Source organism: Portunus trituberculatus, chromosome 43 (genome assembly GCF_017591435.1).
Source record: "Portunus trituberculatus isolate SZX2019 chromosome 43, ASM1759143v1, whole genome shotgun sequence".
Taxonomy (NCBI): domain Eukaryota; kingdom Metazoa; phylum Arthropoda; class Malacostraca; order Decapoda; family Portunidae; genus Portunus; species Portunus trituberculatus.
The window spans coordinates 1,785,580-1,806,275 of NC_059297.1; the positions used below are offsets into that span (position 1 = coordinate 1,785,580).

Consider the following 20,696-nt stretch of genomic DNA (forward strand, 5'->3'; position numbering starts at 1 on the left):
GTCACAGGGGTAATCCTTCCAAGGCCAGCTGACACCCAGTAACCGTTCCCCTCCTCTGTTGCATGTCATGTGGTGCTGGAGTCATTAGTGATTGGTACTGACTTCGTATGATACTCAATTGACATATACAAAGATACATTTTAGGCTATATAAGATTTATTTTTTTTATTTCAGAGGTTTGGAAGGTCTTGGCAATCTCTGAGAATGTGTTCAATGGAGTGTCAATAGCGAGTCCTGTGTGTCATTATCATGGTGAAATGAATCATGTGCCGGTATTGATAGTACTAGAATTACCAACATAATGACTTCGAATTAATGGTCTACTTAGTGTGTGATGTGGTACGTATGTTTTGACGCATCATATCCATTTCTAACATAAGGCCGTTATTCCTCAGACCAGCTGGAACAAGTCATGTGGCACTCAGAACATTATATCCCAAAACTTGTGTGTTAGGGTTTGTTTTCTGTATGATCTCTCTCTCTCTCTCTCTCTCTCTCTCTCTCTCTCTCTCTCTCTCTCTAAAAAAAAAAAAAAAAAAAAAAAGGTGACGTGTGAGAGCGGAAATGACTTGTCAATATCTCTGTTTCTTAATGAAGAACGAACTGCATTCCTTACTGAAGTGTTCCACGTAGGTGACGCAACATCAATGTTTTTTTTGTTTGCTTGCATCACTGCATGATGTATTAGATATGAACATACCAAGGTTATAAATTGTAAAGACTGGGATCCGGTGGAAGACTATGGGAGTCCCAAACTATAATTGCCCTTTCAGTGTAGAATTCCCTACCTGCTTCTGTATTTCCATCTTCCTACGAGTTAACTTCTTGTAAGAGAGAGGTGTCAAGACATTTGTCCCAGGCTTTTGACTGATTCTTTTGAATCTTTTATGGAGCCTGCAATTCCAATGGGGCTTTTTCTAATATATATATATATATATATATATATATATATATATATATATATATATATATATATATATATATATATATATATATATATATATATATATTGGATTTCTTCAACTTCTTTCGTGGCTGCAATGCAAACTACTTCAACTATTTGTCATTTGATACATCAGGAGTGGAAAAGAAGTGCATGGTGAAACAGATGTTTCCACTGAAAGTGGTTTTATAGTTGCCCTTAGTAAAAAAAAAAAAAAAGAAAAACATTTTTATTGTTTTATTAAGAGAAAATATCATAGCAAATGTAGCAAATTACATAAACACTGAAGTTTAAACTTGCAAAAGAGTAACAATACATAATTTCCTTTATTAAAATCTTTAAGCTTTTTTTATGGTGATCTCTGTCAAACAAAACTTAATTCTTTAGCATAAAGGTACTCAACTGCAACGGAGAATGGGAGAGTAGGAATCCTTATTCTAGTTAACCATGTGACAACACAATGCACAGTAATCACGAAGGCCTGCCCTTATCTTTCCTATTGCACATTACCCATCATCTTCATTGTACTTCAACTCAAGCAAAGCAAGAAAGATGTGATTAACAGGAAAAAAAATGTATATGCTTTATATAAAAAAAGTGACTTACTTTCGTAATATAATAAATGATGCATTTTTGGGGGAGAAACTTACCACAAGCGATTGTCACACAAAGAGCAATAGAAATAGAGACAAGGCCCCAGTAATTCCTAGCAGGCACAACAAATAGTAATCTGAGACGTCTGAGTCACATCAAGAACATTAAGCACGCACGGCACCTTGCGTTTTTTGGTCCTTCTGCAGCTGATAGGCAAATGCAAAACTGGAATATTCTTCATAACAAAACTAGATTGCTTCTCACGACACAACAGCGGTTCCTGAAGAACACAAACACGTGTTGGTGCTAGTCTTACACACTAATGAACACACCGGCTGCTATATAATGAGCCTGACTACAATAATACAAGCACGAAGATAATGTTTTGCTGCCCAACTATTGGGCCAGTAGACGAAATAGCGTTTGAACTCTCGCAGCCAAAGGAATATAGTGTAATTTGGCTTCAAACTAAGTTTTACGAATGGTACAGATTTGGTTACATATTGATTCACATCAAATATAAGTGTCACTTGGTTTATTCACTTTATTTATTTATTTTTTTTTTTTATTTTATCAACTATCATGATTTTTTTTTTTTTTTTTTTTTTTGCGGGGTCACAGTTAAGTGCTGCAGAAGGCAAACATGGGACGACGGTCAGTTGTACATGAGTACCGACATCTGCTCTGCTCACCCTGACAATCTATGGCTTTTTGCCAACACAGTGTTCATCTTTTCCCTGCTAGCCTCGGGCATCCGTTGTTAGTAATACTGGTGTTACTTTCAGGGAGGTCTCGACCTACGCTTTGTAATTACATAGTATTACATTAGCGTATTGTACACTTTTTGTCAGTTGTTGGTATCTACACGACTGAATCGTGTTGCATAATGTGTGTGTGTGTGTGTGTGTGTGTGTGTGTGTGTGTGTGTGTGTGTGTGTGTGTGTGTGTGTGTGTGTGTGTGTGTGTGTGTGTCTACAAAACATTCACAGTAACAATAGTGTTAAGACAAACTTGGTCGAAAAGGTAGCAAAATATAAGTCTTGATAAACTCTTTACTGACCTACTTTATCCAAAAAGGGAGTGAATGTACTAATGAAACGCTTTGCTTTTTGTGCACTGCTAGTATAGTAGGCACTGCAGTGAGGAAGCACAGGTCGAGGTGGTGCAGCATTCCCTCCCACCGGAATAGCCTCGGGGTGCTGGAGTGTGGTGGTTCTGGTTTAGGCCACGCCAGCGCTGGAGCCAAGCTGAAGGAGAGAACATTTTGCTATACATAGCAGTTTCATATCACCTTGTCATGTTTACGTTATGAATAGGAAGGAAAATAACTAAAATTTCCTTCATTCTAATTTAATTTACGTCGTTTTCTATCTCTGATATTATTGAACTTTGAATAATACTTGTATTTTTAAAAATGCGGACCTTAACCACATTTATAAATAAGATAAATGATAAGGAGACAAGTTCGCAGTACGACTGCTACAAAAGTTTCTTGCATACCGACAAAAAATTCTATTCAAGTCTCTCTCAGGCAGACCGTCACCGAAATGCCATAGTCGTATTGTTTCAGGCTGAACCTTGTCATTCCTACATCCTTTCCCACCATTCATTTCCTTTCCTCTAACATCCAGAACATAACCCACAAAATTCCTGTCATTACAACCTTACATAAACACACCTACTCTCACTCACTATGCAAGGAGCAATTACCCTAACAAGTTTCTTAATAAGTTTTACCATTTTTCTACAAAACATTCTTCACAGATGGAAAGCAAGCAAAGCACCACTTACCGTCAGGGCGTACGAGCGAACCACCACCACCAAATATATGTAAACACCCATGACCACCAGCACGATGAGGCCGAAGATGAGGTTAAAGGTGGTGATCAGGATGATGATAGAGAGAATGATGTTGATGATGATGATCACCACCATTGTAATCACCCAGGACATGACATAGCCACGTCGCTCCTAAAGAAGGATGGATTAAATTCGTTAGATTAAGTAACTGAAAAAACAGTTAAACTAGATATAATCAAACATTATACTAATTGATTAGAAAAAGGATGTAAACAATTCATTCTTAGTTATTTCTTACATGACAAAAGTACGTGACTAGTTTCCCTATTTAAAGAGGGAAGCGGGCCATCATCACCTGACGGATTCCCTGGATGAGGAAACACGACACGATGACGACGAACAGATTGATGGCGAAGCCGATCCATCCACTGGCATTGCCTGCAACACAAACCACAACACCAGTTGTTTTTCAGTCTCTAAGCTCCTTTTTTTTTTTTTAATCTAGCGTCTCAAACAAGTACGGTGCATAGTGAATATATGAAACTAACACTAATTATCTGAGAAAATGTCCCAAAGTTTGTAAATTCCTTAATCACAACAACGCATATTGAAAAAGAAACGAGGAAAAATCAATCAAACAGAAATGTTCCTCCTTCCAGTATACTGTTGTTTGGTGAAGGTACTGGGTGGGTTGCCAATACTGAGCGATGAGCTTCACGAAACTTACCGGTTTTGACGCTTTCAATGACATTGTAGATGGCGCTCAGCAGGGAAAAGATCTGGCGAGAGAAAAATATGACTTTGCATATTAATACAACCATTAAAGATAATTACATATCGATTATTCTCTCTCTCTCTCTCTCTCTCTCTCTCTCTTACCAGCACAACAATGCCGATGGACAGCGATCCACTCCTGAGGTTGCATCCACAACAGCAGTAGCTCACGACGCACGTGTGTTCCCCCATTCTGAAAACAATGAAAACATCATCAGGAGGCGACTATGTAAAACGCGTGGCCTTGACTTACCCACCCACCATAATGTGTTGTAGGTCTGTATTGCGTTCGCTTCTGACAGGAATGCCGCGAGAACAATGATGCCATCTTACAATTTCTCTCTCTCTCTCTCTCTCTCTCTCTCTCTCTCTCTCTCTCTCTCTCATAAATGTAATAGAAACTAGTAATGTCAATTATGATTCAATAAAACTTAAGTGAACATGACTGGCGATAGTAATAATATCAATGAAAATACTTTACGATACTTCTACCTACTACCACCACCACCATCACCACCACCACCACTGTTTCTGTTACCCCTATTACGGTTGCCATCAAAAGACACGCGGTACTGGTAATGGTGATGGTGATGGTGGCAGTGCACACGTTCTAAGTTGTGATACTGGTGGTGGTGGTGCAGTTGCTATGCTGGGAGGGAAGACCACGGTGGTGTATTTTTGACCTTGAAATCCAACCCACACTGCTCTCTCTCTGGCCACCTCCCCTAAAACCATTACTCCTCCTTCCTCCCATCTTCCTATTCCTTCCGTGTTCACTATTTTCCTTTTTCCTTCGTCTCATTCCTCGTTAAACACAGTTACTCTTTCTCCTCCTCCTCCTCCTCCTCTTCGTATAAGTTTATCTCTTCGATTGATTTCCTAAAAGTTCATCGTGACTCCATGGTCATACTTTGGACAGAGAGAATGACAATTGTGCAATATTGTGAGTGTTCGGGAAGACGAGACTAATGGTGAAAATGATTAGGAGCCAACTGAACTATGTTGGGAGTGTAATGCAGGAGAACAGAGTGGAAAAGAATTTTGAAAAACATCGTAGTGGATGGAAGATTTTAAAAGTGGCGTCAAAGGTTGAAAGATCTGGAGTACTTGAAGAGTGACAGGGCTATCAAGGCACTGAACTTGTAGCAGTAAGAGCAAACAGGACGGAGTAACGTTCCATCACAGTCAGCGTCAACACCAGGTGGGGAATTCCATGATGATAATAGTGATCACAGGTTGCTGTGACGCTTCGTAAAACTCAAGTCATGGATGTGTTAATTTTAGAGCCATTCACGTTTTTTGTTTTTTCTTCTTCTTCTTTATTTACGTATGACACAAACCTTGCAACGTAAAGACACGCACTGCAGACTGCAAGTGGAAGCGTTGCGGAACGTGACACTTGTTGATTTCCTCGGATCTTACCAAGTATCCCCAGACAGCTTTATCTACTGAATGTTGTTACCTACGTGGAGGTGGAGAGGAAGAAGTAAGGCACAAGATTCATGTCAAAGGCAACTCTTACTTATGACAGCTACCATGAAAAAGATGATAGGTGTCGCTTTTGTCAGAAATGTAGATAGGAGAGCTGCTTCATCAAGTTGTGTGTGTGTGTGTGTGTGTGGGGGGGGGGGTGTGGGTGAGGGAGACTTTTTTAAATGCCACTCCTGTAATACGACTTACAATGGAACAAAAAACATACAATATATAAGAAAAACGAAGAAAATATCCACAATATTGTAATGAAATTAGGGAAGAAGTGACTACAGTATTCCAGGATCCGAAAATAAAGTGTATGAACAAAGTGAATATACCAACAATACGCGAAACTCCTCTTACTACTATTACTACTACTACTACTACTACAACTTCAACAACAACAACAACAACAACAACAACAACAACTACTACTACTACTACTACTACTATTACACATACTATTATTCCTATTACTACTACTACTACTACTACTACTGCTACTACTACTACTACACATACTATCATTCCTATTACTACTACTACTACTACTACACATACTGTCATTCCTATTACTACTACTACTACTACTACTACTACTACTGCAAACACCACTTTAACACAATAACAGCAATAACTAATAATAATGTTAATAATGATAATACAAACAATGGTAAAAAATAAACGACTGCATAAGCGGAGAACATGGTACAGTCTTAGCGTCTCCTCCATGACCCGCTTTACGTAATGGAAGATGGAGGAAGACGAGGCGGAGCAAGAAAGAGCAGACACTCCTTTACTTTCACTCTCATCCTCATTCAGCTCCGTTGTTAGATATACTCTCCCTAGTAGTGATGTATCGGATATCCGCCTCCGCCTCCGCCTCCGCGGATCCTCCGCGTTTTATTAACCTCCGCCTCCGCATTTTCAGATAATGAGACCTCCGCCTCCGCATTTTCAGAAAATGAGACCTCCGCCTCCGCCTCCGCAATTTAAAACTGCGGAGGCGCGGATGTTTACCGGTACCTGTATTTTTCGGCACACAGTTGCACCCCAAAATATAGTAAGATGTTTGTTTCATTACGGCGTAACAGTAACATGCAACTGTAGTACGCAGTACGCACATATGGCCTCTCTGACCGCGTCTGAACGTGAAACATACGCGTATACGGCTCTCATCTCATGCACCCCACCCACAGCTAATCTCGCACACTGCCAGACGTATGATTCCTCTTTTCATTGGTTGCTGCATCCGAATTATTAAGTTATAGATTTGACACTGCCAAAACTTGATTACTATCTCCTATTGTACCCAAATTTGAGTGTGGGAAAGGAGTAACAGGAGTTTATTGTCGACGCAGTACTAGAGTACCATGACGAGTTCCCATTTTCATTCTGCTTACTATTTAATGATTTTATATAGCTTCGGAAACTTATGTGAGGGATTAAACAAGTGAAGACGGTTGCCATTAATCTTCTGACCTTCACAGACCCTTCCTAATGTCAAAAGATAGTCTAATCGTACACAAATCTCAAGGTAAAAATGCGTCCTAGTACTGGAAAGGTTAAAAGACCAAGAAGTGGGCGCCCTTGAGTTATAAGAAGTCTCTGTCTTTCTCTCTCTCTCTCTCTCTCTCTCTCTCTCTCTCTCTCTCTCTCTCTCTCTCTCTCTCTGCAACTGTTCCCCTTCTTTTTTCATTCAGCGGTCGAAGTATCATGAAAGGAAACTTCATTCAACGCTTCTTCGTCTCATTATTAAGGAAGAGGTTAGAGAAGGCGATAAATGGCAACTAAGGCAGGGATGACGGTAGGATTTTTTTTTTTTTTTTTTTGTCACTCACGAAAGGCTCGAGGGAGGAATGAAAAGGAAAAATTTGTTTGGTTACCCACTACTGAAGGAGGAGGTGGAGGAGAAGAAGGGAAAGTAGAGATAATGCAGTAACAATAATAACAATAATAACATGATGATGATGATGATAATAAAAATAATAATAATAATGATAATAATAATAAGAAAAAGACGAATGAGAGAGAGAGAGAGAGAGAGAGAGAGAGAGAGAGAGAGAGAGAGAGAGAGAGAGACTTACGCCCCCGCCACCAGAAATTTGCTCCAGGACGGCCTTTCCCCCTCCCCCTCCAACCCATACCTCCCTACTCCCTCCCCTCTACGCCGCAACAAGTGACTGACACACGCACGCTACATTCCGTCCACCACCACCACCACCACCGCCGCTCGCTTACCCACCATCAACCGCCGCGCTACGCCCAACCGCCTCTCACTCCCACTGTCATAAAACCACATGTCTTCCTATGAGCACGATCTGAAGCGCTTTACAGGATTGAATACACTATTATATTATATTAAATTTTTACTCATAATCCATGTTACTTCCACGGGCACTTCACTCCACAACCAACACCACCACCACCACGAATCCACCATCCCACGCGTCTTGTATTGTTTTCTTGCCCGCCTTGCTTGTCCCTGCCCGTCTCTGCCCGCCTCCTTCCTACCCACTCGTGTCCCGCCTTCCAACTCCAAAGTAAAGGTCAAAAGACATCCGTGTATTCATTACGTAACTCTTGTTCGTCATTTCTTATAAATGTGATAAATTCATATAACAAAGTGGAAATAGGTAAATAAAATCGAATAGATCTAAGGACTCTCTCTCTCTCTCTCTCTCTCTCTCTCTCTCTCTCTCTCTCTCTCTCTCTCTCTCTCCGGCTGCCAAAAATGGGAGGAGAGGATGTAGACAGCAGTGGCCATGGGAAAGGAAAACTTCATATGAAATACTTTGGCATGGAAACTATAATTATCTGAAAATGATGATGAGGTAATGCATTAAATAACATTACTGCACGGGAGAAAAGCAATACATATCAATAAATATCCCACCTCGAACCCTAGTGTTGCACCATTTTGCCAGTTGAGGAAAGACGAGGGAGGAGGGAGGAAGAGAGTGAGGGAAGAAGGGAGGGGGGGCTAAAAACGGGCGTGGCACTTGTGGCATGGCTTAGCTCACACAGCCTCCACACACTCAGGAGCGAGAATTACGCATGTTGATGTAAAATGTTTATTGAATATGCAATGTTTTGAAATGAGAAAAATAATCTTATACTGGTAGATGTTATAAATATATTGTACCTGTCCTCTTTCGTAATCCATTTTTTGTCATACATTCTGGGCAACCAAGGCAGTCTTGTTGTTAACCCTTCAGCGCTATGACGCATTTTGATATTTTCTCTGTTTCATTATTTAGTGATTGTATACGACTTCATATACTTATGGTGGGATTAGAATAGAGAAGAAAGACTCTGGCCATTAATCTTCTGACCTCCATAGACTCTTCTTAATGTAAATAAAATCGTGTAGTCATACCCAAACTCGTGGTAAAAATGCGTCCCAGTACTGAAGGGGTTAGCACAAGAATCATTGAAGCTGTGGATGAAATGAGTTGAAATGTATTACGGGGATGGGTACTACATGAAGACCTCCCTACACTTTTCACTTGTCCATTATCTATACCCTACAGCTACAGTGAATGTACACCATTGTATTCAACAGTACTGGTCTTGGTTCCAAACCGGATTGTTTCACCTGGTGCTCGAGACAAATTCATAAAATGTTAAATTCGGACTCTCTTGCAAGTTTTCTTGGGCACTTTGACGGCGAAGAGTCGCGTCTTGCTTCCTGCTCGTGCAAGTTTTTTTCTTTGGTGAGCTATGCATGAAAATATAATATAATTTACTGTGATCACATCGTACATGAACGTGCAGAGAGAGTGCGGTCATTAATATATGACATAAATTTCAAGCTATCTCGCTGATGAATAATGTAGTTGGAAAATGCTAATAGTTAACGTAACGCTTCGTTAAACTAGAGACGACGATGCAGGAGGTACTAACCTGAATGAAAGTGGTTTTGTCCAAAGTAGGCAACAAAGAATAATCCAACTCCCTCCTGTCACGGCGTATTCTAACTCACTGCCAGTCTTCCACAAGAAGCAACGGTGGCATGCGAGTCGGAGCCTTAACACCACACGCGCTGGCAACACTGAACGTAGGCAGTTATCGTACGCATCTCAAAATATCTCAAAAAGTCAATTTCAAGATTGCTTAGTGAAGAGAACAATTCTAAAACTTCTATGGACTTGAGTTTACAAAATATTAATATGGTCACTACTGATGATTGTGTCCCTAGTTCATATACCGCCACAAAACATCACTGATTCTGAGGTGGAGAGTGTTCGAAACTAGCTACATACAACAAGACTCATGACTCGTTCCCCGGAGGTGTGGGAGGGAAAGCTTAGTTCCTGCTCACTGAGAAGGAAACCCTACCTTGGTTTGTGCAGAGGAAAATGTGAACACAAACATGAACAAACACACACAAAAAAAAAAAAAATTGAGTCGTCACGGATGGATGATACTGGTTTTCCATCGACATTGTATGAATTCACGTTCCGAGGGTGAGCTGCACTGTCAGGTGATGCTGGTGGTGACAGAGAGAAGGAGAAATGTTGGGGCGGAAAGACTGTGGATATGAAAGGCATCCGGGAGTTAAATGCAAAATTCAGGCAATATGTGCGTTTATTGTTAAATGTACGTTTTTCCTCAGTAGATGGCAGTCTCATATCTCGCAGAGAGGAATGGTAGTGTGTTTTTTTTTTTTTTTATTACGAAGAGACACTGTTTATGGGTGTAGTGAACTTCGTGCATATGAGTGTTTATTTATTTTGTTTATATATTTCCTTTTATGGAAAGCGGATACTTTCCGTGATATCTCTACGTGACGTTGATTAGTACACTTGACTAAACATAGCGAATTATAATTTTCGTGACACTTTTCATTCTCACGAACGCAAGGAGTGTTTGACTATTTTGTATCGCTCGAGGTTGAAAATAAAATATTGTAGAGAAAAAAAAAGTGTAATGAAATCAGGCTATCTCATGTGCTAAATGTATTATTGTGTTATTTCAGCAGGTTTTATCTATAGTAGGTAGCAGGGAACATTTTCTTCCCCATTCTTTAGCTCCTGACTTGTTTGAGAGTTAGAGAGGCATCTGGTGGACTGAAGACCTTGAGCGGCCCTAAATATAGTATTTGGTAAGGAGGGCCATCCTTTGCGTGCGAACTCGATGACTTGTGTGAAACTCGAGGACGTGGCAGATGGTTTGAGACACTCTCTATAATAATAGCAATTGTGATAATAATGATAACAATGATGATGATAATAATAATGATAATAATAATAAAAGTAATGACAATAATAATAATAATAACAATAATAATGATAATAATGATGATGATAATCATAATAATAATAATAATAATAATAATAATAATAATGCTACTACTACTACTACTACTACTACTACTACTTGTTGCAGTGACCGCTTGCCACAGTATATGATGTATTGCTAATGAAGAAAGAAGAAAAGAAGATAGAATAAGTAAGAAGAAAGTAATAGAGACGACAGTTGAAACAAAAAAAAACCTGTCTGTCACCATAATGGAAGGGTTATGGACTTGATGGGGTCCTTCCTATTGTTCTTCGAAAGTGTGCTCTGTGTTTGCACTTTGCCTACATATTGTCAAACTTTTCCAGCTCAGTCTGTAAACATATACCTTTACATTTAGCCAGAAGTTTGTCTACATTTAGCCTGTTACTAACATTCTCCTCGGTCAATCCTTTACTTATCTAAATTTATAACTTGACCTTTCATCTCTAGCTCAAACGTTTTCTCACCACACTGGTAACTCTATACAAGAGCATTATCTGTCTTTATATGGAGTATGTCACTCCAGCTCTAGTTATCACTCAGTCCCTCAGGATCACTTGAGCCATTCTCGAGGAAGACGTACTTGCCTCTTTCACATTTACTACTATCACCAACTTCCACTGAAGTGATGCAGCTTCCTGCTGCATGACTGTACAATGGCGCACAGTCACAAGGATGCGGTGAGGGATTAGTTTGAGTTCATTTCTGATACTGGCTGAAAGATGCTCAAAGTGCCTTACGTGTTATTTTGATAAATCCAGATACTCAATCTTAATCTGCGCTGTGAAGCTCATCAGGGACTGCCATGTGTAGGCCTGGCGGTCTCTTGCAGCTTCCCTCTTTTCTTATGTTCTTATGTTCTTATCTTTCTGAGCATTCTGATAATCAAAGTGGGTCGGCAGATTCATAAGTAACTTAAAGAATTAATGTCCCTGGCAGGAGCGAGACTTGGTTTGTTTGTGAGGGAGTATCCCAAACACTTGGCTATAGGCGTCTTCTGTCTCAGATTTGGTCTCGCAGCACGTGTTCTGTTTACATCTTGATCTGATGATAGGGATCATGATCTGGCTGATCTGGCTCATCTGGAGTTGGGTTATAGGAGACGATATTTACTGAAGCTACTGGCGGACACTATTGATAGCAATTTGGACACTTGACATTAGAGAATATGAAACTCTTAGAACTGTAATATCTTGAACTTCCTCTCGACCTTACACGAGTAGAAGTGCAAACGATCAATCTCATACAACTCTGTTAACTCTGATTTTGTACAGAAAACTATAAAGAAAGAAAGAAAGGAAACTGCGCTCAAAGACAGATTTTTACTGGAGTTCGATGAATCATTATCGTGCAAAAAAAAAAAAAAAAGTAATAGATGTTGTATACAGTCTTGAGCTAGAGATGAGTTGGAATTTTGTAATTATATCACTCCCATGTATGGTGTGGTTACATTTTGAAGGTCAGTAACGATTCATGGTAGGTAGAGTAAAGGTCTTTGTATAGTGGAGACCTTGATGGCAACAATGGTGGTTCCCTTGTGAGTTGCAGGCGATTTCGTGTTATCAAGTCAGTGGTAAAGATTGCATGACGAGACACTCCCTTGTGGATTTTTATCATATTGCCATTGTCGATGTCTCTCTCTCTCTCTCTCTCTCTCTCTCTCTCTCTCTCTCTCTCTCGCTCTGTGTGTGTGTGTGTGTGTGTGTGTGTGTGTGTGTGTGGGTGTGGATGTGTGTGTGTTTCCCATATAGATGAAAATAACAGTAGACTTCCTTGTCAGTGCCTTCCATTAGCGTGATTAGTAAGGCAACAGCACTTCCGTCCATCGCCACGAGGGAGGAACCTGACCACGTTAATGGATCCTTACTTTTCACACCGTTTTTAGCCAGAGTATAACAAAAGAAAGACGAATAGAAGAAAAAAAAAACAACAACAAATATTCACGATGATCTCAAACAAGAAAGATTATTATGCACACCGTTGTTTCTGCGCCGGGCTAAACAGTGTGTGCATCTGGTCTCATAATGTACGTAGCAGATTCTACTGTCCCACTTCAGGTCTTGTTGTGGGTAGGCTAGTATGTCACCCTGTCGGATCATGTGACACAGATGCGGCTCCCCAAGCAGCCAGCCCGCCTTGCTCTGAAACGCCTCTGCACCGCTCCTCTCCTTTATTCAGAAGGCTTTACTTGAAGTCACGCGGACCTTGAAGAGTGTTTTTGTTGGTGGAGTGACAGATTAACTAAGTTTCCACATTATTGATTGGGTGAGCACTCTTCAGAATGTGGTTAATCCTATCTGTGGCCATTGAATATAACAATGATGAGAGAGAGAGAGAGAGAGAGAGAGAGAGAGAGAGAGAGAGAGAGAGAGAGAGAGAGAGAGAGAACAAAGCCTTTCAGAATAAGTGTTTAAATATTTATCTATTTGTTTGTGTGTCTGTTTTTATTTGTCCGTTTATTTGTATATTTATCTATTAGTTTATTACTTTATCAATGAATTAGTCACAACTTTACACTTGAACCTACTTAAAGGCACATACAGAGACGTTAGAATAAATAATGAATGCATGTTATTGTGAAAGCGAACACTACCAACACAAAACAGAACACCCAAAATGGTCTCGACAAAGTTACATTGCAATAAAGCTTTTGGTGTTCCTTTTATTTTCATTTATTTGAGAGGAGAGCTGCCGATAGACGAGTTGTATGTTTGAGCGTGCATATCTATCTATCTGGCTATCAATCTATCTATCTATCTATTTTTTTCACCTTCATGAATGAATTTCGAAAGAAGTTCTAAAAACAGTTACTAGCGATCAGTCTAAAGGATAATTTAAACCCTTAACTTGTCATGTTTTGCGAGTGGGTGTGATTTGCTAAGTGACATGAAAGTAGCGACTCTGTTCCAGTTGGCCTCGGTTAGAAGAGCGAGTGATGTAATTTTTCAAAGTGACGCCGCGACGAATTACAGGTGGCTAGGTGGAAGGACGCAACAATAGCTACAAGTAGTGTGACATGAGTTGCTCAACCTCCGTGGGTTTGCCTGTACCGATATATACTAAGTGATCCTGAAGCCACTGCCGGGAGTTAGGGGCTTAGGGCCACCGAGATCACATACTTACTGGTAACAGGAATATTGTGTTCATTGTCACCAGCACCATCACCATCACCACTACCATCACCTCTATGCAACGTTTCCATGGGATTATGAAAAGAAAAAATAGTTTGTATGAAGATTGAAATACTTATTTATAATAAAACGCCGTTATCGTCTTGGTGTGTGTGTGTGTGTGTGTGTGTGTGTAATTCACTGTTTGATCTGCTGCAGTCTCTGACGAGACAGCCAGACGTTACCCTACGGAACGAGCTCAGAGCTCATTATTTCCGATCTTCGGATAGGTCTGAGACCAGGCACACACCACACACCGGGACAACAAGGTCACAACTCCTCGATTTACATCCCGTACCTACTCACTGCTAGGTGAACAGGGGCTACACGTGAAAGGAGACACACCCAAATATCTCCACCCGGCCGGGGAATCGAACCCCGGTCCTCTGGCTTGTGAAGCCAGCGCTCTAACCACTGAGCTACCGGGCCGTGTGTGTGTGTGTGTGTGTGTGTGTGTGTGTGTGTGTGTAATTCACCTCGATCGTCTGCTGGTCACCCAGCTAGTCTTCCCCATTACGGAGCGAGCTCAGAGCTCATAGACCGATCATCGGGTAGGACTGAGACCACATCAACACACAACACACACCGGGAAAGCGAGGCCACAACCCCTCGAGTTACATCCCGTACCTATTTACTGCTAGGTGAACAGGGGCCACACATTAAGAGGCTTGCCCATTTGCCTCGCCACTTACCGGGACTCGAACTCGGGCCTCTCGATTGTGAGTCGAGCGTGCTGTGTGTGTGTGTGTGTGTGTGTGTGTGTGTGTGTGTGTGTGTTTGTGTGTGAATTGGAGGTGCTGGAAATAGACATGATCATGGTTAGACAGGTGATAATGCGCAAGAAATAATCATCGTACATCTGACACGCCCTGCCATGGGAGCCAACCTCTCCACATCATACCACTACCGCCGCCACAGCTTTACAGGCAATTGCAGACCACCAGGCGCCAAGCTCAAATAACCATGAGTGTGTTTGTTGTAAATGAAAAAGCCTCACTTACTTTCACGGGTCTTTCTTAAACGTACTGCATTCAGCTGCTAGGTGTTTATGAACATATGTTTTGAGCTGTATGTATTAACTAGTATGAATGCGACTGACAATTTGAGTTTAAGTCTATATATTATAATATACTCGTATGTAACTTTCACCGTTACAATGACACAGGGAGGTCTCTCATTATGCAGCCTGACCACAACGAGGGTTGTGTTGCGTCCTTCCATTCAAGCCAACCATTGGCACACCTGGTTTATGGGTCAGAGATGAGCGTAGAGGGTGTACGTACATACCAGATGCGCGTATATTATGCAAATTCACGTGCATACACACGCACACACACACACACACACACACACACACACACACACACACACACACACACACACACACACATAGGTCCAAAGGCATAAACACGATGAGCTCTACAGTATATCCTTCATCAAAGCATTAGAGACCTTAATACTTTGTGTGTGTATAGTGTGTGTATTAGTAAAAAGACGCTAAGCAGATTGGGCAAATCTTGGATTTAATATTCACGCCTCATCTCCCATCACTCGTGAATGAGAGAATTAATGTTGTCAGGATGCTGCAGCAAGATAAGGAGTAATGTAAATCATCAATCTCTCTCTCTCTCTCTCTCTCTCTCTCTCTCTCTCTCTCTCTCTCTCTCTCATGCACTCACGCAAATGCTAGAGAAGAAAGTCTGTCCACGGTTAACTTCAAAATTAATCTTTAGGAACTTGAATTAACTGATTTGGAGGACTGATAAAGAATTTACAGCTATAGATACGTATAGTACTACTTTGAGGTATTTTCACAAGGTATAATTCATTGGATTTCTTCTTTGATATTGGTAATTTGTAACGTAGGAACATGGAATTTTTTGTTAAGGTTTCGGTAATTGACATTTTTTGACTGGACTGTACGTGGTTCGTCAGTATATTACTTTAACCATGACGCGCTTCCACATTCATTCCTCTTACTATTTGGTGATTTTATACAGCTTCAGAAATTTAATGGGGGGGGGATTAGAATAATGAAGACTGTGGGTATTAATTTTCTGACCTCCTTTGACCCTTCCTAATGTCAAACAAATGGTCTAATCGTACACAAATCTCAATGTAGAAATATGTCCCAGTATTGAAGGGGTTAATAGTGTTGTAGGGGGAAAGGAATCTTGACATAATACGATCACACTTATTGCCTCTGCATAAAGAAGTGAATCATTGGAAACAAGGCAAGGAAAGAAAACTGGAAAACTGTGGGAACGAATAGAAGGAAAAGAAAACGAAAGTGAATGGCAAGAGATGCACATTTTTTTTTTTTTTATATCCAGTTTCTGTGTCAAGTGACTCGTTAGCCTCCCCTCGTCAGATGTCCACCGCCCTGCTCTCTCTCTCTCTCTCTCTCTCTCTCTCTCTCTCTCTCTCTCTCTCTCTCTCTCTCTCTCTCAAGCGTCACTGTTATAAGTCTCCATTATCAATTTCCCCCCTCTCTCTCTCTCTCTCTCTCTCTCTCTCTCTCTCTCTCTCTCTCTCTCTCTCTCTCTCTCTCTCTCTCTCTCTACACACACACACACACACACACACACACACACACACACACACACACACACACACACACACACACACACACGGAGGTTAGTGGCTCATACCTGATGTGTGACCCGAGTTAAAATTTTATTAGACCATTTTTCTTTGCTTTTTCTTCAAAAAAAATAATAAAAAGTTATATTGATGATGATAATGATGTTAATAATAATAATAATAATAATAATAATAATAATAATAATAATGACAATAATAATGATAATGATAATAATAATAATAATAATAATAATAATAATAATAATAATAATAATAATGATAATAGCACTTCCTCTTCCATTTTCCCCCACACTTCCCTCATCCCTTCATAAAAAAATAAAAAAAACTTATTAACTGCCTGGGAACATCCACTGAATTTGCGGAGTACGCGTGTTGACATTCCTATAAATAAAGTTGGCGAGCGTGGGCGTCTGGTAGGGTTGTGTTGCTAATGATGACTAGGGTGGAGAGTTGGCTTGGGTGGGGACACAGTAAGTGAGACAGCAGCACGAGGAAGAGCTGGAGAAGGTGACTTTCAGAATGTAGGGCAGGGAATGAATAAGAGGATGGGACGGCCAGTAGGTGTGGGTTAATTTGGATAAGGGAAGAGGAAGCAATGGGTAGGTGATCTACGGTAGGGAAAGAAAGGTACGATTTGGTTGGGGACTTTACTGAGGGTGGAACGAGACTAAATTGGAGCATATCAATTCTTCAAGTTAAAAGTGTAACTCGTAGTTGAGAGGCGTGATTGGCAAGGTTGAGTGAAGCTAGCAATAATAGCAAGTGTGTGTGTGTGTGTGTGTGTGTGTGTGTATGTATGTGTGTGTGTGTGTGTGTGTGTGTGTGTGTGTGTGTGTGTGTGTGTGTGTGTGTGTGTGTGTGTGTGTGTGTGTGTGTGTGTGTGTTGTGGGGGTAGATGGGGTGCGCGAGAGTGATTTCATTAACCTCTTCAATACTGGGACACATTTTTGCTTTGAGATTCGTGTACGATTAGACCATATTTTTACTTTAGGAATGGTCTATGGAGATCAGAAAATTAATGGCCACAGTCTTTACTATTTTAATCCCCCACATAAGTTTCTGAAGCTGTATAAAATCACCAAATAGTAAGCAGAGTGAATATATAGAAAAACATCATGGAACTGAAGAGATTAAGGTAGATGTGTGTGAGTGTGTGTGTGTGCGAGTGTATGTGTGTGTGTGTGTGTGTGTGTGTGTGTGTGTGTGTGTGTGTGTGTGTGTGTGTGTGTGTGTGTGTGTGTGTGTGTGTGTGTGTGTGTTTGTGTGTAGTGCTATGGGGTAAGGCTAGAGGTGTGGTGGAAGAAAGGTTATACGGCATGTTATTTGAGACGTAACCTCAAGCTCCGTGGCCAATTATGAGAGCGGTGTGGCTGTAGATACTTTCACTTTAATCTCCAGACACACGAGGTCATGACTCTGCTCGTCAACAGGTGAACGAACTTCTTGTGTGTGGTTGAGTGTGTGTGGGATGGGAAAATCAAGAACACATCATATACAGAGTTTACTCCACAAGTTCTCACACAAACAAGGCATTTCCACGTACAGCTTCGAGTGAAAAATGGCCACACTCTCGCTTCACCGTGTTCCCAAGGACGTTGCTGCGTTGAAATAAAGTAAATTCTACAAAAAAAAAAAATCTACGTCCCCCAAGGAGGAGTAATAATAAATCATGATGCTAAGCGAGCGACTGGAAGCTTAATTATGTAAATATTCAAATACATCAATATAAGAAAAATGCAAAAGACTGCACGGAGAGGAGATATGAATTTAAGGCACAATAATATCTGAAAAGTTATAGCCAAACTATTGCCATATAACATCAACAACAGCAACATCAACAACAACAACAACAATACAAATAATAATAATGATAATAATAGCAATAATAAAAATAATAATAATAACAATAACAGTAATAATAATAATGATAATAATAATAATAATGATAATAATAATAATAATAATAATAATAATAATAATGATAATGTCAGCAAAACTTTCTCTCTGACATTAAGTTGTTGGGAAAAAGAAGGCAAAGAACGAGATAAAGGAAGGTTGTACAGTTTGAACGAAGGAATGCAAGGAAAAAGAATGAAAGTGAAGGAAATGAAAGAGCCAGTGTTAGAAATTTGACACGATATTAAACAGAAGAATAAACGAATGAATAAATAAATGCAATAACAGACAAAGCAAACAAAGCCAGAATGAGAAAAAGAGCTGTAAATAATATAATAACGTCAAGAGAGAGAGAGAGACAGAGAGAGAGAGAGAGAGAGAGAGAGAGATATGGGAGTGTGAGTGGATGTAAAATGGTGGTGGTAGTTAGGGAAAAGTCACGCACGGGGCGGCGGTTATCCTTCAGTCCACGCTCTTTAGGTTGAGGCCTTTCAAGTACCCCTCTCTCATTCGATAAAGATGCTTTCCGGGTACGACTGTCAACCAAACAAACGACAAGCGAAGTTACCAGTGTGTGTGTGTGTGTGTGTGTGTGTGTGTGTGTGTGTGTGTGTGTGTGTACTAAATGTCACCACCACCACCACCACCACCACCATAACCACCATCACCATTACTACTACTACTAATACTACTACTACTACTACTGCTACTACCACATGCTATCATTTCTACTACTACTACTACTACTACTGCTACTGCTACTACTACTACACATACTATCGTTTCTGCTACTACTGCTACTGCTACTACTGCTACTACTGCTGCTGCTACTACTGCTACTACTGCTGCTGTTGCTACTACTGCTACTGCTGCTGCTGCTACTACTACTGCTACTGTTACTACTATTGCTGCTACTACTACTGCTACTACTGCTACTGCTATTGCTATTGCTATTACTACTACTACTACTGCTACTACTACTACTACTACTACTACTACTACTATTACTACTACTTTACCAGAGAATGTGGCCAATGACTTCTTTTGCATGTGATTCCTAATGTTAAATTTATATACGTAAAATCGGTCAGCTGAGTGCCGTTTTTTCCTTCGTGATTTCCATATGGACACAGGGAAGTGAATTTTTGTACTTTCAACAATAAGAGAAAGTTTGGCATCACTATCTAGTTGGAGGAGAAGTGGTAATGTGAAGTGTTTTTTAATGAAAGAAGGGAAAGCTGACCAAGAGCAAAAAAAAAAATAAAATAAAATAAAATAAAAATAAACAAGACCCACTATGCAATTTTTACTTTGAGATAGGTATTATTTTCCTTCGTTCGATATAAACAACCATTTTTTTATGATATCTATTTTTTTTTCAATTCTGCAGCGAATCTTTGTGATAGACTAATAATATGTGACGTGGTGATTTATTTTAATGTAGAATGTTAACATGGCTTTATCTCATTTCATATACGTGTCAACAAATCTCACCTACTCTGGATGGAGGCAATATTGGCTCTTGTCTTGTCTTGTCTTGTCTTGTTTCTTGTAATTGACCTTCACCTAAGACTCAAAAACTGCGTAGCGTTGTGAGCTAAGCATTTATCTTTCCTTTTTTTTTTTTTCTTTATTTTTGTAGGAAGGGCGCGACCAGGGAAAGAAAAATGATAATAGAAATAAAGGCCCACTGGGATGCCTGGCCCATACAAAGACAAAAGCATCAGCCAAAGCTGCAAGATAAGTGTCTTGAAAATTCCCCTTTGAAAGAGTCCAAGTCATCTACAAAAGTGGAAATGCAAAAACAGGCAAGTAATTTCAGAGTTTTCCCGAAGAAAGGGGTGAATGATGGAGAATGCTGGTTAACTAGAGTCTTACAGTAGAGCCTATGATATAAGCTACTGTTGGTGATGACAAGGAAAAAGATCGTTACTTGCAAAACATCACTAACTACTACGGGAGGAATGCAACAACTGCACAACTTTCTAGAGGTCACAGGGTAGTACTACTGTCACATTGTTCAACTTGCCGGCGATCACTGGCAATTGTTGACTTGTCGCCCTTGGAAATTGCAATACTCGAATTAACAATTTTCTCTTTGTACGAGCGCCGTCTTCGAAATGCGAGTCTGCAAAATTAATTTGTCTGAAGACAAGTGT

General features: G+C 40.2%; 1 protein-coding gene and 1 long non-coding RNA gene across 6 annotated transcripts in view; one reads left to right on the forward strand and one right to left on the reverse strand.

Annotated features, from left to right (window-relative positions):
- The window catches only part of LOC123517954, a 142,166-nt gene that overhangs the window by 27,121 nt on the left and 94,349 nt on the right, over positions 1-20,696 (forward strand). The gene's annotated exons all lie outside the window — the stretch shown is intronic.
- LOC123517953 overlaps positions 1,166-20,696 on the reverse strand; it is a 36,111-nt gene continuing 16,580 nt past the window's right edge. The window contains exons 1-6 of one of the 2 annotated variants that reach the window (XM_045278435.1): positions 9,491-9,646; positions 4,217-4,304; positions 4,065-4,116; positions 3,693-3,775; positions 3,329-3,508; positions 1,166-2,784 (exon numbers count right to left, since the gene is read on the reverse strand). In XM_045278435.1, coding sequence (XP_045134370.1) covers positions 2,758-2,784; positions 3,329-3,508; positions 3,693-3,775; positions 4,065-4,116; positions 4,217-4,303 — 429 coding nt within the window. In that variant the 5' untranslated portion in view covers position 4,304; positions 9,491-9,646 and the 3' untranslated portion in view covers positions 1,166-2,757. Of the gene's footprint in view, positions 2,785-3,328; positions 3,509-3,692; positions 3,776-4,064; positions 4,117-4,216; positions 4,305-9,490; positions 9,647-20,696 lie in introns of those variants that run through there. The other variant, XM_045278434.1, reaches the window with a different exon arrangement.